The sequence below is a fragment of the Zea mays genome, chromosome 9 (assembly GCF_902167145.1).
Source record: "Zea mays cultivar B73 chromosome 9, Zm-B73-REFERENCE-NAM-5.0, whole genome shotgun sequence".
Taxonomy (NCBI): domain Eukaryota; kingdom Viridiplantae; phylum Streptophyta; class Magnoliopsida; order Poales; family Poaceae; genus Zea; species Zea mays.
Genome location: NC_050104.1, coordinates 147,776,439 through 147,799,910, shown reverse-complemented (window position 1 = coordinate 147,799,910; position 23,472 = coordinate 147,776,439). Strand labels below are relative to the sequence as shown.

General features: G+C 46.4%; 2 protein-coding genes across 2 annotated transcripts; one reads left to right on the top strand and one right to left on the bottom strand.

Moving 5' to 3' along the window:
- Window positions 1-15,187: 15,187 nt before the first annotated feature.
- Window positions 15,188-15,757, top strand: LOC100280962 (catalytic/ oxidoreductase, acting on NADH or NADPH). The gene has a single exon (NM_001153882.2). It carries the CDS (start codon window positions 15,330-15,332, stop codon window positions 15,603-15,605), a length of 276 nt encoding a protein of 91 aa, NP_001147354.1. The 5' UTR covers window positions 15,188-15,329; the 3' UTR covers window positions 15,606-15,757.
- Window positions 15,758-16,633: 876 nt separating this feature from the next.
- On the bottom strand, window positions 16,634-17,705 carry LOC103639343 (Regulator of Vps4 activity in the MVB pathway protein). The gene is made up of 4 exons (XM_008662105.2): window positions 17,529-17,705; window positions 17,319-17,422; window positions 17,040-17,205; window positions 16,634-16,936 (listed from the first exon to the last, which is right to left on the bottom strand). The coding sequence occupies exons 1-4, from the start codon at window positions 17,703-17,705 to the stop codon at window positions 16,634-16,636; spliced, it is 750 nt and encodes a 249-aa protein (XP_008660327.1).
- Between the last annotated feature and the right edge of the window lie 5,767 nt (window positions 17,706-23,472).

Below are 23,472 nucleotides of genomic sequence, written 5' to 3'. Positions count from 1 at the left end.
AGGAGAAGGAACTCCACTACTTTCACCACTAGCGATGAACTGCCGACTGTTTTTCCGAGTCAAAGGAACTTCATCCTCTTCCTCCTCGTCGGCTACATTAGCAACACGGGCAGCACCCCCATTATGATCAGCAGCAGATTGGGTACACCCATTGGGGTCAGCATCAGTAAATTCAGTCATAGGCACTTCTTCAGCAGCAGGAACCGAGGTACCAACGTCCCGATCCAAACTGGATACTCGCCGGAGGCGTCTCTTTTTCTTTTTCTGCTCATCAGCAGAAGGATCAGGTTGACTGGCTCAGCAAGGGCGCCTCGGGCGAGTACTGGCAGGCTTCTGAGTATCCAAGGTTGTATTAGCCTCTGGGAGGGGCGCCACTACCAATGCCCCAGCAGGAGCAGCATCAGAAGAGTCCTCAGCCAGCAAATCAAGCATAGCGCTTATCTCTGCATCACTAGGGTTCAGGGGCACCTCAAAATGGACCTGCCGTTCATCATCAGGAATCTCCCCGAGCGAGGCAACCAAGGCACTAACTTCTTCAGCAGAGGGCCGCACTCTAAGGCCCAAACTGCCATCAGTGACAGGAGGATTCGACACAAAAAGAGTGAAGGCTTTGGGAGGAGGCAGGTTCCAGGCTGAGAATGCCACTGGGGCACCAACATTTGACACTTTGCCTCTAAGGATCATCTCAAGTCGGTTCACCAAGTCCACAGAGGGAATTCTTCTGTTGGTAACCTGAGTTGAGTCGGCTAGGCCTCGATACAGATAAGCCGGGTATGCCCTGTCTTTCAACGGCTGAATATTCTTGAAGACAAAATCAGCAACCACAGCTTCAGCAGCCAGACCCCTCTCCTTCATCAATCCAACTTCAGCCAGCAAAGCACTTGCCTCAGCTACCTCCTGATCTGTGGGGGACTCGGTCCAGCTGGGGGTGCGAACATCCGGCTGCCTTCCCGACCGAGGGGGAGAGAGTTTCCATAATTCTCAACTATGAACCACTCCAAGCGCCATCCCTTGATGCTGTCTTTGAGAGGGATTTCGAGATACTCAGTCTTCCTCCCGCGGCGCATCTCCAAGGTAGCACCCCCAACCAACTGATGTTGTCCCCCGGCCATCCCAGGGCGACAGTGATACAAGTGCTTCCACAACCCGAAATGTGGCAGCACGCCAAGAAAAGCTTCGCATAAATGGATGAAAATGGAAATTTGCAGGATAGAATTGGGATTCAGATGGGTCAAGTTAAGATGGTAGAAATCAAGGAGGCCACGAAAAAAGGGAGAAATGGGAAGACCGAGGCCGCGGAGAAGGAAAGGAGCGTAAATCACGGACTCATGGGTATCCTCAGTCGGGACAGTGACCCCATGACAAATCCGCCAAGAACAGATCTCCTTCGGGGGAAGAACCCCGATGGACACGAGGTGGAGAAGTTCGGGCTCGGAGATGACAGACATGTGGTTACCTGCGAAAGGCAACTGGCTGTTGGGGTCGATTGGAGGAATCACCGCGGCAGACGAACTCGAGGCTTTCCTCTTGGGTGCCATCTCGATTCTACCGGCGAGCAGAGTGGAAGGCGAATTGCAGAGAGGATTCGGAAGCGAGAAAGCAAGAACTAGGGCACAGAAAGCAGAGGCGGCTAAAAGCGCAGCACTTATAGGATATTCCCAAGCCAGATACCGTTTCAAAAAGCGCCCAGTCAGCACCCGGTGGTTATTTCCAAAACACCGGCGTGCCACGTCGTCACCCGGCAGTTATTTCCAGAACACCGGTGCGCCACATCATCACTCGGCTATTATCCTCAAAGTGACCCACGCAGCCCGCTGTCGCTCGGCGTTACCTCTAAAACGCTGACGTCGTCTTCAAGTCGCTCGGCGTTACCTCTAAAACGCTGACGCCGCCCTCAAGTCGCTCGGTGTTACCTCTAAAACGCTGACGTCGCCCTTAGGTCACTCGGCGTTACTTCTAAAACGCTGACGTCGTCTTCAAGTCGCTCGGCGTTACCTCTAAAACGCTGACGCCACCCTCAAGTCGCTCGGCGTTACTTCTAAAACGCTGACGTCGTCTTCAAGTCGCTCGGCGTTACCTCTAAAACGCTGACGTCGTCTTCAAATCGCTCGGCGTTACCTCTAAAACGCTGACACCACCCCTCAAGTCGCTCGGCGTTACCTCTAAAACGCTGATGTCGCCATCCAGTCACTCGACGTTACCTCTAAAAACGCTGACATCGTCTTCAAGTCACTCGACAGCTACCTCTAAAAGCATCGATATGATGCCCGAGTTATTCACTTACTATTCCAAGGGAATCAACTTCACGAAAAAGGCGGGAAGAGCAATGATTCAAGAACTTTGAGTTATGAATATCGAAGAACAATCATCATAGAGAAACTAACATCATTTCCTCATTAAAGGGAAGATATCATACTTACAAATCAACTCATTATGAGTTGATACTTCCCTATTACTACTGCTACATTACATTACATTACTACTACTACTACTACGCTACACTATACTACTCTACACTACTAAATACTACTACATTATTCTAACTATATTATAGTGGCATCTAGCCACTGGCCCTGTTGCTGCTGCCGCCGCTGCCACCCTTGTTGCTGCCCCTGATGCTGCCGCCGCCACCGCTGCCGCCCCTGTTGCCGTCGCCGTCGCCCTTGCTGCCGCTGCTGCCGCCCCTGCCGCCCCCGTCACCGTCACCATCACCGCCGCCACCGCCTTCATCGTCGTCATCGTCGTCGTCGTCATCCTCACCATCGCCGCCGCCGTCCCCCTCGGACGAGTCCTCCTCATCCGAGGAGTACTCCGACTCATCCGAGCCCTCGAGCCCGGAGCGCTCGACGGCCCGGATGTACGTCCAGACCTCCGCCGCGAGCCCCTGGGAGTCGTCTGAGTCGCGCAGGGGGATGGGAGCCAGAGACCCCTCAGACTTAGAGGAGAACTCCTCCTCTGAGTACTCCGAGTCACCAAAATCCTCCGATGGAGGAGTTGGCTCACGCTTGCGCTTGTTGTTCTTGCCCATGGTGGAAGCGAAAGGGAGAGGAGAAAAGCAAGCAACAGAGAACAACAAGAGATGTGAAAAAGCCAGAGAGACAACGACATTATTTATAGAAGGAGAAGGCAACCGCTCACCTCCAACCGCGGTCACTGAACAGTCGCAAAGCATTCAATAAGCACTTCAACTCGTCTGAAGACACGTCAGGCGGCTGACGCCGTTTCACGCAACACAACACCCATTGGGACTCCAGTCAACAGCGTGGAGGATATGATTACACCCGCCGTCACATCACATTACTACTCAGAAGCAGCCGACTAAAACACTCAGCGTACCAAGTCGTCCCTTGCCCACACCCATTGGGGGGGACGCCCAGGAATTATCAGTATATTTTTCAAAATTGTCACATCCGTGCAGGGCATGCAGTGAATACCTCAAGACAAAAATGAGATATCAGTAAGGATCAGAGGAAAGCCAAATATAGCCGGTGAAGTACAAAATATGGCCGACAGAAGCGACGTGAAGACTAGACAGAGAACGTCCATCAAATGTCCAATCAGTCGCAGAGCAAATAAATTACACCACCTAGCAAGATATGGACGGATTGTGAACTCGGCTGCAAAAGACAAAATACATGCTGACCTCTGAAGCATAATATTGATGACATAATGCTGACCTCCAAAGCATAATGCGGATGGCATCATGCCGATTTTCACAAAAAGAAAGGATAATCTTCAGCAAAAAGACACAAAAGGAAGACCTTCGAATGGATTATCCTCAAAAATCCACTTGAAGGTCGGGGGCTACACCCATTGGGTGCACCTTTAGTGCACCCCATGGACCATCATTCTAAGCCAAGATAGTGCCGACTTCTAAGGCATGGGACAAGATTAAAGGCAAGGCTGGCCCTCAACCAAAGCCCAAGAGTAAGATGAAAGTAATTTCTGATGGAGACCTTCGAGTGGATTATTTTCCAAAATCTACTCGAAGCTCGGGGGCTACACCGATTGGGTGCACCTCCGGTGCACCCAATGAAGTTCAGGGTACTACAAGATGAAATGCCGACCTCTAAGGCACAAGCACGAAACAAAGCTTTAGTTTACGAGTGATCAAAGCAGGGGGAGACAGTAAGAAATCGTTTTCCCCAAATTACCTGCAAGATGGACCTGGGATCTTTGGGCTGATTACCTCAAAATCAACCCAAAGATCGGGGGCTTGTGGGGGACAGATATCCCCCGGGTCCACTAAAAGAGTAAAAGACCTCACGAAAGGCCCAAGGGTCCCATAAATCGTAAGGTCATTCTTTCGTGGGCCTGGGGAGGGACAATCAGCAAAGCAGATCGACATGAGGCCGGATTGATGCCAGCCCGGACGACCCACAACAGAGATCCGACTTTCCCGCGCTGGAGCCCCCATGCAACGGAGCCATGCGAGGATAGGTCGGCAGAACTATAGAGAGATAAACTCAAACAGTTCACTATCTTTTAGTTACACATTGTTATCATATCCACGTGTATTGCCCCACGGTCGAGTATATAAGGCCTAGGGGGCACCCCTTCAGAACGATCGACCCTATTACTCAGCCACCTACCTCAACTCTCTGCATTCTCAATTCGGAGAGCTCCCTTGTAACCTCATTCACCAAGCATACTCACCAGGACGTAGGGTGTTACGCATCTGAGCGGCCCGAACCTGTAAACATTGTCCACTGTCCCTCGTGCATCTGGCACGAACCATTTTGCTACAGTCGTCGACACCGTCCTACTCCTAAAAACACCTCAAGGGGCAACCCCGGGTGTGCGGTCGGACCCAAAACACCGACAGGCGCGCCGCTGTGTTGTCCTTGTGCGCCGCCGCGGTTCGTGACCAGGGGGAGAAGGTGACCTGGGGAGCGTCGGATCAGAATGAAGGGCCAGGATTGGAACATGTGAAGCGCTTCGTTCATGACCGGTGATCTTTGATCTAAGGACTAGTATGTCTTGCATACATGGGGGATCCTCGGTCGTCGATTGTTGATCCGATGCTCAATATTGCATACCGGTTCAGTGAGGTAACGATCTAATCCGAGCCACATATATCATATCCTACCCGCTGATACTGGGTGATACCCCCTTCGGCCAGGGACAATTGCAAAAGAACCCCTACCTTTTATTATAAATAACCCGTCGTCCCGGTTAGTAGTAAAAGCATTACGGTTTGGTCCTGACGTTTGCGCAGAGCCCCCTGGGCTTTGTTAAAATAATGTCCATAGTCTTGAGTCATGGGAAAATAGGAAATTAGTAATTAAGAATGTTTTCTAGTATGGGAAATAAAGCTAGAATCCTATTTAATTCATATTTGTTTCATATTAACCCCTTTTTAATCCATTCCAGTTCCTATAATTTTGTAATAATATTGTTCATCACATAGTGTCTCTGGTTTGACATGAAAACTATATTAAAATTAATCTCTTAATTAATCTTGTATCAAATGCATGAAAACATCGGAAATCCATAACTTCTTCGTTTTAATTCTGATTTGAACCATTCCAGTTGCGTTAGCTTCGTATAAATATTTACTACGCTATAGCAACATTTTTTATAGGATATCTTCTCATATGATTTACACTAACCAATTTATAATATAGTTTAATATTGTAATCACATGGATCTTCTATAAACCATAACTCCTTAACCGTAACTCCGAATTTAGCGATTCTCGAACCCACGATCTCGTAGTGACGCGTAGATTATTATTACACAATTTGTACTTATGTTTGGTGTAATGTTAATTTTGCCTATACAATGTTTGTTTGTATTGCTACGTTTAGTAGTGAGGACACGTGTCACCTGAAGAGCAAGTTGGTACCTGGAATCTCAAGTCCCAGGCAAGTTGTGCCCTTGACCACTTTTTACCCAATAATGTTCTTTAATATCATTTATTCATGCATAGGTTAATTTTGATGGGACCCAATAGGTTACCCTAGATTGTTTATCTCATTACCTTGTTTACCCCTGAATCACTTGGGTAGTTTGCTATTGCTTTACATGGATTTGGGATAATTATTTATCATATCTATGTTCCAGTTATTTTGTTATTCTATTTATGTTCATGTCAAGATCATTAATGTTAATTGGAACATAGAGCTTAACTTGAGAAACACGTGCCACCACAAGGGTTTATGGACGCCCTTGGCTGATTAATTAGGAAAGCTAGTGGAGGACTACCTTACCCGAAATGGGCAAGGGCAGTAGGGGAGTGGTCAGTGTAGGGAGGTCCTTGGTTGATTTTGCTGCGATGGCGGTCAGGCAAGAACCCTGCATTGGAGCTTCCTATAAACTGTAGCGGGTTTTCTGAAGCTAGTAGAACTTTGTAAAGGCCTCGTAGTGTTACCCTGCCTCGCCTCCTTGGTAGAGGTGTATGGGAAGTCGTGATCCCTTGGCAGATGGGTAACATGACTTGTGGGTAAAGGGTACAACCTATGCAGAGTGTAAAACTGGTATACTAGCCGAGCTCACGGTCATGAGCAGCTCAGGACTCTCTGATGATTAATTTATGGAACTAAATTCAATTTGTCATATGCATTGCATCGCAGGTGATGTTGTTACTTTTGTTCTACTACTTAATTGGGTTGGTATTTACTTATACTTAGTAATTGCTAATAAAATTTTGACCAACTTTAAAAGCAATGCTCAGCTCTAACCATCCTCTTTGGTAAGCCTTACACTTCACGTGAGCTCCCACCTTTGGCGAGTTCATGCACATTATTCCCCACAACTTGTTGAGCGATGAACGTATGTGAGCTCACTCTTGCTGTCTCATACCCCCCCCCACAGGTCAAGAACAGGTACCACAGGATGAGGCGCATGGAGGATGCTGCGATGAGTTCGTGAGAGAGATCTAGGTCGTCGTCTCCCAGTCAACTTTGGGTTGCTGGACCGTTGTCTCCTTATAATGTAATTATTTATTTATTTTGTACAGAACTCCTGTTATGTAGTAAAGATGTGACATTCGATCTTGTGCCATGAATCATCATATGTGTGAGACTTGGTCCCAACACACCTGGTGATTATGTTCGCGCCCGAGTTTTGGACCCCTAAAATCCGGGTGTGACAGAAGTGGTATCAGAGGAATGTTGACTGTAGGACGAAACCTAGATAGAACTGGACAACCAATACTTACTTACCTCTGCTACTCTAATTTTTTTCCTAAACTTATCTTAATCTTTCCTCATCTATTTTCGCTTTACTGTGATTATTCTTACCTTTTCTTTCTAAAGACAAATGTGGATTTCACACTTTGAAATCCTGTGCCTAAAGTGACATTTAGGAATAGGAGACCTAATCTTAGGAACAAAAACAAAACTATTTTTTTATCTATATGCTTGAATGTTTGTTCCTGTGATACTTGTCTGATTTGGATCTTTGATTGAGTATAATGGGTTGTGGAGTAATGTCCACAATTACATCTGCATATACATATAGGAAAAAAATGCTTATAAAAATAACTATATAAACTAGATTATCCCTCATTAAAGTATGTAGCCAAATAATATCCATCTCATCTTGAAAGATTCTATCCTACACTCATAGATCCATCTTATCTTAAAAGATACTAATCTTATCTTGAAAAGATCTTATGTCACCCTTATAGATCTAACTGACCTCAAAAGATTCTACCTTATCCTTATGGAGTCATCTTGCCCTAATTAACATATTTATCCTACTCTAGAATAACAACCATGAGCTAATTCAAAATTTACTTAGATCTTAACTAGTCTAATCCAGTCATATCCAACCTAATCTAGATTTTATCTAAACTATTATGATCTAATAAAGAGTAAGTTACTTAATGCGGGTACAAAAGATAAGGCCATACTCCTAGTTCACTTGAGCCTAAATTGGCGACTTAGATCAACTCGACCATACCCAACAACTTGACCTACATCATGTAATCTATCTCATCCTGATCTATCTTAACCACACTCTCCAACTCCGATGATATACACTAACCCTGAAGTAATGAGACCAAGACCGAAAAAGGACAATATCAGCCTCGTCAAGAAAGGAGAGAAGTCAAACTTAATCTTTAGATGCATTACCATCCAATACGGAGTACTTCTCACCATAAACTGTCTTACCCTAGGCTATTCTTGCCCTAACCTTTCTTTCATCCTACACAATAAGGTGACTATACATATATATACCCATGCTTCCATAACTACTTTCTAAATAACATGAAACTTCTTATTCATAAACTAATTAGAAGTTAAAGGCTAAACTATAAATATAAGCTTTTTACATCCCTGTCCTTACAAATCTCGAGGACGAGATTTCTATTAGGGGGGTAGGATTTGTAACACCTCAAAATCTCATTTTGAGAATTATGTACAAATTTTCCAAAGATCTTGAATTAGTTTTTTTTCATGACTTTTGAAGTTACATCTCATAAAATAAAAGTTTTATAATAAAGATTCAATAAAAGATTCTTCTATAAATTTTTTTTGAAACGTATAAGAACATCTTCTAATAAGTAATCATACAATAGAAACTATTTGTCTTAAAATAATTATATGTGTGCTACATATCCAAAAGCATTTGCTTTTGTAGGATAATAAATAAATGAATAAATAAAATAAAATGAATACTTGCAACTCATGCTGGATATTTTGTTTATTTGTTGTGAATTTTATCAAAAGTGTAAAACCTAGAACAAAAAAATTGAAGATGGGAATTTAAAGCTGAAATGGGAAAATGAAAAAGGAATAAAAATGGGGGAATCAGTGTCTTGGGTCAAATTCACCTGAACCGGCCCACTACCGAATTCCCTTTCTCGGCCCACACTAGCCAGCCCACTCCCGCCCTCTTCTTTCCCAGTTGCGCGGTGTCTGACCGACATGGGGGACCCACGGGTCAGCCCCAATCACCGCATGCCAATCTCCCAGCTCTCGCCTTTGTTCTCTCATGCTCGCTGCCATGTGGGTCGTTCTCGTCAGTGGTATTCCGACCTGTCAAGCGCACATCTGCTCCTCTTCCATCGCCATGTGGGCCCAGGTTGGCAGGTCCATCTTCTACCCCCAACATCGGTCGACCGTTGCAACGAACCGCACGACGAATCCGCGATTTCTCCGGCCAGCTGACGGATGGGACGACCACGAACCTGGCGGGATTCTCGAGATCGGACTTTGCCTGCCCTCGTGCCCCGTACTATATAAACCCAGCGCTTGCCCCAGCTCATCATCGCATCACGGTGAGGGAGAAGGAATCGCCGCCATGGCCGACCTCGATGCTACGCCATCACTGGGAACTCCTTGTCGGGCCCGAGAGCTTCGCTCGACCCCTAGGAATACTCTCATGGCGCCCGTGTGGGAAACGACCAATGGTGGATGGAGAATTCCTCATCGGAGCATTTATCGTCGCCATGAATCCGCTGTGGGCCGTGGTCGAGGATTTCCATGCTGTAATTGCCGGTCTGCTTCTCTCCCACAGATTCACATTCTCGTATGGTACGTGTAGCATCATTCTGGTTGGAGGATTGGGCCCCGGTGTGCGGGATCCGCGCGCTCCGGCAATGGTGCGCCGCTGTGTTGTCCTTGTGCGCCGCCGCGGTTCGTGACCAGGGGAGAAGGTGACCTGGGGAGCGTCGGATCGGAATGAAGGGCCAGGATTGGAACATGTGAAGCGCTTCGTTCATGACCGGTGATCCTTGATCTAAGGACTAGTATGTCTTGCATACATGGGGGATCCTCGGTCGTCGATTGTTGATCCGATGCTCAATATTGCATACCGGTTCAGTGAGGTAACGATCTAATCCGAGCCGCATATATCATATCCTACGGCTGATACTGGGTGATACCCCCTTCGGCCAGGGACAATTGCAAAAGAACCCCTACCTTTTATTATAAATAACCCGCCGTCCCGGTTAGTAGTAAAAGCATTACGGTTTGGTCCTGACGTTTGCGCAGAGCCCCCTGGGCTTTGTTAAAATAATGTCCATAGTCTTGAGTCATGGGAAAATAGGAAATTAGTAATTAAGAATGTTTTCTAGTATGGGAAATAAAGCTAGAATCCTATTTAATTCATATTTGTTTCATATTAACCCCTTTTAAATCCATTCCAGTTCCTATAATTTTGTAATAATATTGTTCATCACATAGTGTCTCTGGTTTGACATGAAAACTATATTAAAATTAATCTCTTAATTAATCTTGTATCAAATGCATGAAAACTTCGGAAATCCATAACTTCTTTGTTTTAATTCTGTTTTGAACCATTCCAGTTGCGTTAGCTTCGTATAAATATTTACTACGCTATAGCAACATTTTTTTATAGGATATCTTCTCATATGATTTACACTAAACAATTTATAATATAGTTTAATATTGTAATCACATGGATCTTCTATAAACCATAACTCCTTAACCGTAACTCCGAATTTAGCGATTTTCGAACCCACGATCTCGTAGTGACACGTATATTATTATTACACAATTTGTACTTATGTTTGGTGTAATGTTAATTTTGCCTATACAATGTTTGTTTGTATTGCTATGTTTAGCAGTGAGGACACGTGTCACCTGAAGAGCAAGTTGGTACCTGGAATCTCAAGTCCCAGGCAAGTTTTGCCCTTGACCACTTTTTACCCAATAATGTTCTTTAATATAATTTATTCATGCATAGGTTAATTTTGATGGGACCCAATAGGTTACCCTAGATTGTTTATCTCATTACCTTGTTTACCCCTGAATCACTTGGGTAGTTTGCTATTGCTTTACATGGATTTGGGATAATTATTTATCATATCTATGTTCCAGTTATTTTGTTATTCTATTTATGTTCATGTCAAGATCATTAATGTTAATTGGAACATAGAGCTTAACTTGAGAAACACGTGCCACCACAAGGGTTTATGGACGCCCTTGGCTGATTAAATAGGAAAGCTAGTGGAGGACTACCTTACCCGGAAGGGGCAAGGGCAGTAGGGGAGTGGTCAGTGTAGGGAGGTCCTTGGTTGATTTTGTTGCGATGGCGGTCAGGCAAGAACCCTGCATTGGAGCTTCCTATAAACTGTAGCGGGTTTTCTGAAGCTAGTGGAACTTTGTAAAGGCCTCGTAGTGTTACCCTGCCTCGCCTCCTTGGTAGAGGTGTATGGGAAGTCGCGATCCCTTGGCAGATGGGTAACATGACTTGTGGGTAAAGGGTACAACCTCTGCAGAGTGTAAAACTGGTATACTAGTCGAGCTCACAGTCATGAGCAGCTCAGGACTCTCTGATGATTAATTTATGGAACTAAATTCAATTTGTCATATGCATTGCATCGCAGGTGATGTTGTTACTTTTGTTCTACTACTTAATTGGGTTGGTATTTACTTATACTTAGTAATTGCTAATAAAATTTTGACCAACTTTAAAAGCAATGCTCAGCTCTAACCATCCTCTTTGGTAAGCCTTACACTTCACGTGAGCTCCCACCTTTGGCGAGTTCATGCACATTATTCCCCACAACTTGTTGAGCGACGAACGTATGTGAGCTCACTCTTGCTGTCTCACACCCCCCACAGGTCAAGAACAGGTACCGCAGGATGAGGCGCATGGAGGATGCTGCGATGAGTTCGTGAGAGAGATCTAGGTCGTCGTCTCCCAGTCAACTTTGGGTTGCTGGACCGTTGTCTCCTTATAATGTAATTATTTATTTATTTTGTACAGAACTCCTGTTATGTAGTAAAGATGTGACATTCGATCCTGTGCCATGAATCATCATATGTGTGAGACTTGGTCCCAGCACACCTGGTGATTATGTTCGCGCCCGGGTTTTGGACCCCTAAAATCCGGGTGTGACAGAAGGGCAGGAACCCGACCCCTCCGAGATAAATCTTTTGTGCTAGGAAAGCTTCGACGAAGGCAAGTCCATCCTTCCCTTGATGCATATTTTACCTATTCTCTCTACCACTACCTAAGCCGGGATTAAGGGATGGAATGATTGCATTGTGAGCAGAGAGATAGCCCCGCATTAACAAACATCTTTTGAGCACAAAATATGGGATGGGAAAAAGGGGCATGGTTTTGACCTAACGATGTTTTCAAAAAGTGTGCGATGAAGGGTATTCACCCTCATCACCTGGTGAGTGGGATGATCAGGGACTCCCTGGTTTAGGGGAGGGCCTAAGGTGATGGCTCAGCTGGTTTAGGTGTGAGCAGAAGGATTGTCCCCTCATATAAGGACCAGTTTGTCATACTTCACTACCTGTACTCATGAAAAGTACAACCACTCGAGGCTGTGTGGGCAGTCACTCGATCTAAACTCGTACGGTCCAACCCAGGGTTATGAAGGTTGGGGAGCACCGAGAGGATAAGGAGGGGGAATGTTTTGTCCGGTTTGGATATGGCGGTGGCCTGACTGCTTCCGGTATAACTGTTAAGGTTAGGACGTGCGAGGAAGGAAAGAGATTCGGATTCGGATCTCATTGGCCATGAGATCGCAGCGTCGGACTACTGGGTTAAGTGTACCCCTCTGCGTAGAGTTCAAACCTATTTGAATAGTCCGTGTCCACTGGAATGGACGAGTCTGGTGTGGTATGAAAATTAGTGTTTTACGACATCCGTGAACAGGGAAATATGTGTGTGTGAGTGTGTCTCTGGAAAAAGAAAAAAGAAAATGATGCCACGGGAGCAGGAAGCTCAGTGGTGGTTGAGCAATGTGTTATTTCTATCTCTTCGGGAAGATAACCCAAAAAAGTATTGTCTTTCTCTGAGAAAAAGAAGAGTGACTTCAACCCCACCATATAAAGCATGTATGATATAGGCCTCTTTCTCTTTACGGAAGCGGGGTGGGCTTGCGGAATACCTAGTGTATTCACCCAAATTTATTTATGTTTTCAGCAGCTGAAGACTTCTTTTCTACTATGCTTGATTGAGGGGGCTGTGTCTTCACCCAGTTCTGCCTGTGGCTTGGGCTAGTTTATCTTCTACTGCGCTTTGTATTTCTGGCTCTCTCGAGCTTATACTCTGGTATTGTAATAACATTTATTCGAACTCTGTACTATTTGAAGTAAAGAATGTGGTTACTAGCCTCCTGGGACTAGTAATTGTATCACATTTGAGTCCCAAAGGATCGGGGCGCTTCAGAGGTTGGTGGTCCGCGGTGTGGAAGAGGCAACCCCTTCCTCCACCATGAAATCCTCGGGCATGAAATCATGGTGCTCGACGATATGGACCATGGTTTCGAGCAAAAAACAAGCAAAAACCTAAAGCCTAGGCCCCTACCTGGCGCGCCAAATGTCGGAGAGGAAATTCTCCGGCCGGATGGCGGAACGCACCCGCCCTAAATCCTAAGATGAGGAGGGGCCTAAGCGTTTTGCGTGTCAGCTAGATGGATGATGAACACAAGAACACACAAGGGTTTAGAGTGGTTTGGGCCACCGGAGTGTAATACCGTACTCCACTGTGTGCTGTATTGAGTTTGAGAGCTTGTGAGTCTGAGTGTCTGAGTGAGCTCGAGCGTCTAAGTTGGATTTGCCTTGTAACGTCGTGTGCCCTCCCTTTTATAGCTCAAGGGGGCACGTACAAGGATACTAAGCCCCGACATGTGGGCCTATGGGCAAAATGGAAGGAAGTAACTACTGCCTGTAACGCCAGGGTGATCTCCGAGCGCCATAATGTCCGTAGTGCATATAGTATTGATATCCCGCGCTGCTTCCTCGGTAACGCGCGAGTGATGATGAGCACAGTGTATGCCGCAGCACGGGCGTACTGGCTGCTAACGGAATGGACAGGCACGCCGCCTGCAGGATGGCCTGGTCGCCGCCCGTCAGCGGAGTGGACATGGCTTATTAAATGTTGAGGCGGCACATCGCCTGCCAGTGGAGTGGACAGGGCTCATTAAATGCCGAGGCGGCACATCACCTGCCAGTGGAATGGATAGGCGGCGCGGCTTATCCGCAATAAATGCAGAGGTTGCGCAGCCTAGAGGCCTTACGTCAGGCTCCGCCCACTGGCTTACGTCATGCGCAGTAGGCCACGTGGCAGCATCGGGTCTTTGCCTGAGCGGGGAGCAGAAGCGCACACGGTATGGTCCGTACACGTGTCGGCTCCGGACTCCCGCCTGGCCTTGATTAAGGCCTGGGTATCCTTTGTCCCAGAGTCCTCGGACCCCCACAGAGAGGGATCCGGGACCCGTCCCAGGGGTCCAGTTTGCGCCCGGGGGTCCTGGACCTTACCCGGAGGTCCGGTCTGTATATGCAGGGGTCCGACACTTTCCCATGGGGTCCGGACCTACTGTTGATACCTTGGAGGATATTGTCTTCTCTGGCCACGTGGCGGCCCCGGAGCCGTCCACGTGGCGGGGTCGGGCGTGGTTTACCACGCGACTCTAGATAGCCGTGCGGGCACCACGTCTTCATACTGCTGTAACGGGTACCCCTGTTTCAGGGTATCGACAGTAGGAGACCTGGTATGGAAAACCGTCTTGCCTCGAAGGAGCAAAGCCCGAAAGTTTAGGACATGGTCGCCCAGCTGGAAAGGCCCTTACAAGGTCACACAAGTGATATTCGGTAACACCTACTTGTTGCAAACAATACAAGGCAAAGATCCCAAGGCATTAAACTGGTGTTTCCTCAAACAGTATCATCCTAGTATGTGGCAAGATGCCTAAGAAAAACGATGTGATCACACCGAGTTAGTTTTCAGCCTGTGCTAGTGCTTTTGGTTCGCGCAGCTCCGCCAAAAGCCAAGGGGCATATGTTGAGCACCAAAATTGACCGAGCGGACGGTCCGCCCACGATGGTGGCGCGGACGGTCCACTTGCGCGTAGAATCAGTTAGGATTCCGAGTTTCTTGTGGGATTTGTAACTGGTCCAGACCTCCCCTTTATATATGTAAAGGACTACGACCGATTAGAACCCCAATAATCGATCAATCAATATATATCTAGTTATTTACATTTTGCCTTAGGAGTAGACAATAACTTAGATTCCTATTTCTAAAATTTCACATCTCTCTAACTCTATGTCGATTAGAGTCGTTTTAGATGGCTGATGATCCCAAGACAAAGCCTAGTATCTCTCCTCCCGATAGAGTCCCTTCTGGAAGTGAGATCCAGACGATATTGGTGAACTCCGCCACCCTGTACTGTCACCGATTCTCATCATAGTGCATGGGTCTCGACCCAAGACAACATAAGGCCTTGGTGTATGCCGGCCCAGGCCCTCGGATCGGAGTATCGGACGGCTCACTACCCAGAAAAGGGCTCGTGGAGCTTCTCTTAATCTCTTGTAAAAAAAAAACCTTGACAAGAACGAATTCGCCTCCGGCTCTCCTCTTCTCGAGCGTTTTCGGCACCACGGCGCAGTAGGATGGCGGCGGCGGCCCCGACGAGAGCAGAGGTGCTGTCGCTCTTCCGTTCCTTACTCCGCACGGCGAAGAAGTTCTCGGACTACAACATCCGCGAGTACACGCGCCGACGCGCCGCGGACTCCTTCCGCGAAAACCGCGCCCTCGCCGATGCGTCGGCCGCCGCCGCGGCGTTCTCGGAGGGGAAGAAGCAGCTAGAGGTTGCGAAGCGGCAAGCGGTGGTTTACTCTCTCTACGCCCCCAAGGCCAAGAGCGTGATGGAGTTGAAGGTGCAGTGATGGCTGCGACCTTTTCTTCCCCACCGTTCCCGTTCCAGATTCGTTGCTTTTGTGTGATGATGAAACTATAAACTGCTCCGTTGTCGCATTTTCTGGATGATTGTCATGATATAGTTTCGTTCTGTGCAATAAATTACTAAATTCTACCGCCATTATCTCTTGCTATCGTCTGCAAAGCAATCTGCTTGAGTGATTGCGGTTATTGCCTTGCGCTTGTACTCTTCTGCTGGCGCTGGTTTTTGGCTGTGGTTGTTTGCTTGCACTTTGGACGCGACTATGTTAGCACAGTAGCGAATTGGCACGGTTGCTGTACCTATTTGGAGTGCTAAATGTTACTAATATTTTATATTAACTTAGCTAAACTTGTGAATATTTTACTTCGTCCAAAGCCAAAATTGCATCCTTTTTGACGGATGGTACAAAACTAAAACCAGCCTAGATAGCTTATGGCTTTCTTCGGACTAGATTACTGATTACCTATATGTAGTACCTTTAATTTTGGGTAGGACACCTTAGACATTTATTTAGGTCATTCATTTTAAAACACAGTAAGTTTAAATCACATGGTTTAGTGGCATGTGATTTTCTCAGTGCATAATAGACCTGTCAATATCATTTGTAGCGATCTCATATTAACCCATCAAGTACATGTACATCATAAGAAAGTAGATTTTACAAATATATGCCACACACAGAATTTTCAAAGCTTAAAACACCAAATGAAGCGGAGATCTTTCACATATTTTAACAGGCGCTACGGTCAAGAACCTGTATTAGGTTGTATGTAAATTACGTGGCAAGGTGGGCTTCTCTTTTTAGCGATTATGTAGATCATGTTTGCTGGTGGCTGCTGCTGTGTCTGTTCACGAAGAAACGCAAAGTTTTGCTGACTCAATTAATTGGACATTGTTAGTTGCTTTACAGTTACAGATTTAGCATGTGCACACCCATAACTTGGTAAGTTTGGAAGCTAAACATAGCACTTCCTCGTTCTGGATTGTTGCATCTGAGCTGGATGCTCTGAAAGTTCATCTTCTTGTGCGCACCGAAGTTCTCGTGTTCTCTTGTTTCGGATGCCCATTGCTTGCTCCATCAGAGTTGGAAGTATCACATTCGTGCGATGGCTCTGAACTTCCATCCATGTCAGTTTGGTATATGCCTTCATGGCTGACATTGTGATGGTGGGGAACGTTGCCGTTGCCGCTGCCGCCATGCTCAACCTCTTGGAGCTCAGAGAAGTCCACTAGCACATTGTTCTCAGCAGCAACCTCTTTCACCACCTTTTTCTTGAGCTCCATGTCTCCTTTGTTGCCGGTTAGCTTCCATACCAACTGAAAGGGTAGCACAAACCCAACCGTGTAAATTCCAGCTCTCGTTGTTTCTGGTATGGATGTGATGGGGCCATGAATGAACATAGGATGTTGTTCTAGTTACCATGGGGTCGACGACGCCAGCGCCCTCCTTCGCCATCGCCGCGAACTCGCCTTCAAACTTGTTTGCCAGTATGGTTCGTGCAAACGTCAGCTCCGGCAGGTCGCCGCACCTCCCAGCTGCAAACATGATCCCAGCGGCTGCCTCCCGAATGTCCTCACCGCATTCACTACACACCAAAGTAAATTTTAACAGAATAGTCACGCAAACAGAAAAAAAAGTGGTGCCAAAATGTGAGAACAAGATGAACTTAGATGTCAGGGTGTAGAGAAAGATGCGTACTGGGGCTTGTCTAGCTGCTTTGCGCACTCAATGAGGCGATTGCAGTGTAGCTCTATTATGTTGAACGCCTCCAGCATGTTGTCCTCCTCTATGAGCTGCTCTGCCTGCATGGAGATAATAGAGACGGTGCAGCATTGGTAAGCCAGACTATACGAAGCTCCATTTGACGGGCCGGGAGGTTAGAGATGATGATAGGGTGGGGGGTCGTACACGGTGGAGAGCACGATCAATGTGTCCGAGTGCTAGTAGCTGTCCAACATCGCTGCGGGAAATTGACTTGCGAGCGAGGCGGGGACGGCGGGCAGCGGCAAGGCGGGACAAGGCGAGCCGTAGAAGGGTCTTAACCCTGCTCGTCTGCTTGGAGGTCCTCCCTTGGATGAAACCCATTGTACGTTGATCGACTGGATGCCGGAGTCTCTGGTCGTTGTTCCTGGCGCTGGGTTCGTTACTCTGGTATGTAAAATCAAACCTTTGCTCGGTTGAGTGAGAAGGACGGGGAAGAAGAAGATGATGACTTGCTCGTGGACTGATGAAGAAGTCTGTCGGAGGGGGCAAAGCTTTTTATACTGCCGTTCCTCTTGTCTGGGAACTCTAATTTTGGTGTATGTAACATGCTGTCAGTTCGGTTTAAACGCACTCCTTTTGCGTTTGCAAGGTCACAGCTCGGTTGCACCCCATGCCTAAAGAAAGGAGCTGAGGTAAACGTGGAAAAGAAAAGTTAATAGAGGCACCGTACAACGAACTACACGTGCAATATATTTGCCAGAGAGCAAATGGAGCACGCGCAATACTAGCTCGATTTCTCTACCTTTTGCTAGATTTTCACTATCTGTTCTACTAGCTTCAGCATGAGTGTGGGTACAGGGTATGGGCCGTATGACACATATTTTGACCCCTGTCCACAATATTTTTAACTTTTAATTTTTTTTTAATTTTTTATTTTAAAAATAGCCTCACTTATTTTTTATTTTATTTTTAATCATTTTAGTCGTGCCAACACACTTGACCTGACAATATTATCTTGTCACGCAATATACGTTGCCGTGGCAAGAGCTGCCATGTTAGATGATAATTTTCGTATAGCAAACTTATGCTTTTTGTCACGTCAACTTGAGTGTTGTTTCGTTAACGAGAGTGGTGTAGCTAGGGCCAACCTTAGAAAAGTTATACATTTCATACGACGGCGATTGAATGTAATTTTATATAAAAATTGAAGAGCTCTATAAGATCTATAACTTTTTTTTCTAGTTTTAAGTATTTTCAGTTAAGGTCATTTAAATACTAAAAACTAATATGAATTTTTAGTAGCATAACAATAGTATATATATGTTTGTCGCCTTAAAAATATTATCTTTATTGTATGATGTTAAATAAAAGTTATATCCCTCAATAAAATCTGCAACTTCAATTTCTATTTTTTACACTTATGGTCTCTAAGATTTAAAAAATAATATAAAGTTTTGTCGACGTATTAATCACGAAATGTGGCTTGCCGTCTTAAAAATGTTATTTTATTCTTGTATGATATCAAATAAAGATTATGTTTATATTAAAATTGTAGCTATTAACTATTTTTAGTTTTTTTTTATTTTAGACCATTAAGATGTTTAAGAAAATAATATAAATTATAAGGAACATATTAGCCGCGCAACAGTGCAATTGTTTTTTTTAAAAAAACCATATCCTTGTAATATATTGTTGGACAAAAATATCTTTTATATGAAATGTGTATGTGTCGATAAGATATTTATAAGAATATGATTTTTCTAAAAGGATAAATCATGGTAAAAGTTTAATATGCTCTCTTAAATTTATATTATTTTTTGTACATCTTAATTATCTCAAACAAAAAAATTAGAAACAAAAAAGTTGTAGACCACATTGATAACTAAACTTTTAATATTAAAACTATTTTTATTTATCTATGAAAGATATTATTTTTATACGCTGATATATTAATATATTGACGAAACTTTATATTAGTTTTTAGCATTTTTTAAAAATATTAAATGTAAAAATTTAAAACTAGACATCTTACAATAATAAGATATTTTTATATAGTGACACACCTTTATACGTGATTATTATGTTGTTGAAACATCATAATTCATATTATCTTTTAATATCATTACGATCACAAATAAAAAATTAAACTACAAAAGACTTAATCAATGAACAATCTCAGCAACATTCCGAGAACTCTATCATTATGGGACAACTCTTGATTGACTGTCTTTGTCTAGTCCACTATCGACAAGAAGAAGGTTTTGCTCGTTGAGGGCTTGTTCGGTTGCTAGGGGATTGGAGGGGATTGAAGAGGATTAAATTCCCTCCTATTCAAAATTGAATAGGAGGGGATTTAATCCCCTTCAATCCCTCTCAAACCACTAGTAACCGAACATGGCCTGAAAGGGAAATGTGCTTTTGGGCTATTTCTATAATGTTTTGGTGATTAAATGCTCAGCACGGTTGATTAAGTTCTTATGTGCTAAATAAGTGAGAAGTGTAAATCATATAACAAGGTATGCTTCTAGACTTAGTAAATTAGTTTTTGAATACTAACATGTTTATCTAAGTGCTAGAAACAGTGCGAAGAAAAGGAGATTGCAATTGAAGAAGAGATGGCTGTGTACACCAAACTCCAGCTCGGCCTGGCACACCGGACTGCCCGGTGGTGCACCGGACAATGTCCGGTGCCCCAGGCTAGCCGTCGGTGAACCAGCTGCTCTCGGGAAATGACGGAGTTGTACGGCTAAAATTCACCGGTCTGTCCGGTGGTGCACCGGACTGTCCGGTGAGTCATCCGCGACGAACTCGTCACTCTCGGGAAAAGAAAAAGGCGATGTGGCTAAAATTCACTGGACTGTCCGGTGGTGCACCAGACTGTCCAGTGAGCCAACGGCGCCTGCGGCAAACGGTGGACCGCGCGATCACCGCGCGACACGTGGCCAGCTCCAAGGGTCGGCTGGGTGCACCGGACTGTCCGGTGCGCCATCTGGCCAGAAGGACCAACGGTCGGCTGCACCCAATTTGGAAGGAGATCGCGCATCAGACTGCTACAGTGGCTGTCCGGTGGTGCACCGGATTGTCACCACTCGACAGAAGGCAAGATTGGCCTTCCAAGTTGGTCTCCAACGGCTCCTAGCTGCCTTGGGGCTATAAAAGGGACCCCTAGGCACATGGAGCAATACACCAAGCTTACAAAAAACATTCTAAGACTCCCATACTCCGCCTCCACGCATTTGATCGACTGTGTTAGTGATTTGAGCCCCGTTTGAGTTGCGTACTCCCTGTGCGGTGTTTTGAGCTCAAGTCTTGGCTTGTGTGCGTGTGTGTGCTGCGGATTTGAGTCTTGCGTGTGTTGCTCTCCCTCTCTTACTACTGTGCTTCTCTTGTGACAAACTTGTAAGGGCGAGAGGCTCCAATCTGTGGAGATTCCTCGCAAACGGGGGAAAGACTATAAGGAAGAAAGTCGTGGTATTCAAGTTGATCATTGGATCGCTTGAAAAGGGTTGAGTGCAACCCTCGTCCATTGGGATGCCACAACGTGGAAGTAGGCAAGTGTTACTTGGCTGAACCATGGGATAAAAATCATGTGTCTCATGTGTTGCTTCTTGTGATTGTTTTGTCCGCACGAGCGTGTTCCATAGCCACTTGATTTTACTAACATCTTAATAATCAAGTTTGTGGCTATTTAGTATTTGATTTTACAGGATCACCTATTCATTCCCCCTCTAGGTGCTCTCGATTAGGGGTGTAAACGGATATCCGAACTGTTAGGATAAATTTAATATTTTAAAATAGATATGTATGAAATTTGATGCTAATCTCTTCTTATGTTATGAAGCACATTATTATAAATAAGAATAAAATTTTGTATAAATTATTTCATACATTATTTACTCCATACAATAAAAAAGGTAAAATATATATATGTATCCATATTCGATTTGTATCCGAAATTTATATTTATTATTTGAGAAGATATATGATAGATTTGAGGTTTACCTTTCATAAATATTTACAAGCTCAATACTAAAAACAAGAATATAAATTTGCATAGCAGATTCTATATTTTATTAATTCACAATCAAAGAAAAAAGAGCAAAAAACTGATATCCGAATAAGTATCCGTTTACACCCCTACTGTCAATTGGTATCAGAGTCGTACTCTTCATCTAAGGGATTAACCGTCCGAAGAGATGGATCCTAAGGGAAAGGGGATGCTGGTCAACGACAAGGAGAAGGAGTCCCTCTTCAACGAGCCAAGAGACGACAAGTCCACTGACTCAGGATCGAGTCACAAGAAGAGGGACAGGAAGAAGAAGACACGCATCAAGAAGATCATCTACTACGACAACGATGCATCTTCTTCTTCACCAAGGGACAATGACGACGACTCCTCGTCAAAGAAAAAGACGGTTAATCAAAATTATTCTTTTGATTACTCTCGCATTCCCTACAATTCAAATGCGCATTTTGTCGGCGTTTCGAAACCTGGGGGTCCCAGGACCGACGAGTAAATTGTCGCCGCGTGCCCCAGCCCAGATGGGTCGGCGCGAGACGGAGCGCGAAGGGGGGAAGAAGCTGGAGGGAGACAGGCATGAGAGGTGAAATCCCGCGGCCTTCGTGTTTGTCCCGCGCCCAGGTCGGGTGCGCTTGCAGTAGGGGGTTACAAGCGTCCACGCGGGAGGGAGCGAGCGGCCTCACTCGAGCGCCGTCCCGTCCTTCCCCACGCGGCCAACCCTCGTAAGAGGGCCCTGGATCTTCATTTTATAGGCGTAAGGAGAGGATCCAGGTGTACAATGGGGGTGTAGCAGTGTGCTAACGTGTCTAGCGGAGGAGAGCTAGCGTCCTAAGTACATGCCATCGTGGCAGCCGGAGAGGTTTTGGCACCCGGTTCGTGTGATGTCGTGGCCGTCGGAGGAGAGTCGGAGCCTGGCGGAAGGACAGCTGTCGGGGTTGTTGAGTCCTTGCTGACGTCCTTTGCTTCCGTAAAAGGGCTGAGAGCCGCCGTCGTCATAGAGCGTGCGGGGCGCCATCATTACTCGTACAGTGGAGCGAGCCAGATGGGACGCCGGTCTTGTTCCCCGTAGCCTGAGTCAGCTTGGGGCAGGGTAATGATGGCGCCTCCTGTTGACGTGGCCGGTCCGCGCTCTGGGTTGGGCGAGGTGGAGGCTCCTCCGAGGTCGAGGTCGAGTCTGTCTTTCAAGGCCGAGGTCGAGTCCGAGCCCCGGGTCGGGCGAGGCGGAGACCGTCAGCTGAGGCCAGGGCTGAGTCCGAGCCCTGGGGTCGGACGAAGCGGAGTTCGTCGTCTTCCGGGGCTGAGCCCGTGTCCGAGCCTTGGGGTCGGGCGAAGCGGAGTTCGTCGTCTTCCGGGGCTGAGCCCGAGTCCGAGCCCTGGGGTCGGGCAAAGCGGAGTTCGTCGTCTTTCGGGGCTGAGCCCGAGTCCGAGCCCTGGGGTCGGGCGAAGCGGAGTTCGTCGTCTTCCGGGGCTGAGCCCGAGTCCGAGCCCTGGGGTCGGGCGAAGTGGAGTTCGTCGTCTTCCGGGGCTGAGCCCGAGTCCGAGCCCTAGGGTCGGGCGAAGCGGAGTTTCCCATGGCGCCTAGGGCCGGACTTGGCTGCTGTCAGCCTCACTCTGTCGAGTGGCAAAGCAGTCAGAGCGGCGCAGGCGGCGCTGTCCTCTTGTCAGACCGGTCAGTGGCGGCGAAGTGACTGCGGTCACTTCGGCTCTGTCGGCTGGAGGGCGTGCGTCAGGATAAAGGTGTTAGGCCACCTTTGCATTAAATGCCCCTGCGATTTGGTCGGCTGGCGTGGCGATTTGGCCAAGGTTGCTTCTTGGTGAAGACTGGGCCTCGGGCGAGCCGAAGGTGTGTCCGTTGCTAGAGGGGGGGGGGCCCTCGGGCGAGACGTAGATCCTCCGGGGTCGGCTGCCCTTGCCCGAGGCTGGGCTCGGGCGAGGCGTGATCGTGTCCCTCGAATGGACCGATCTCTGACTTAGTCGCACCCATCAGGCCTTTGCAGCTTTGTGCTGATGGGGGTTACTAGCTGAGATTTAGGAGCCTTGAGGGTACCCCTAATTATGGTCCCCGACACATTTACTATCAATTTCCCTTGGAAAACCTCCACACCATAAAATGCGTAGTCATTTATT

Bases quoted from the DNA above. Each gene is read 5' to 3' on its own strand.
- LOC100280962 (NM_001153882.2), top strand. From the start codon at position 15,330: ATGGCGGCGGCGGCCCCGACGAGAGCAGAGGTGCTGTCGCTCTTCCGT.
- LOC103639343 (XM_008662105.2), bottom strand. From the start codon at position 17,705: ATGGGTTTCATCCAAGGGAGGACCTCCAAGCAGACGAGCAGGGTTAAG. The intron at 17,423-17,528 runs GTACGACCCCCC...ATCTCCATGCAG, and splicing joins TTGATCGTGCTCTCCACCGT to GCAGAGCAGCTCATAGAGGA. The intron at 17,206-17,318 runs GTACGCATCTTT...TTTGGTGTGTAG, and splicing joins AAGCAGCTAGACAAGCCCCA to TGAATGCGGTGAGGACATTC.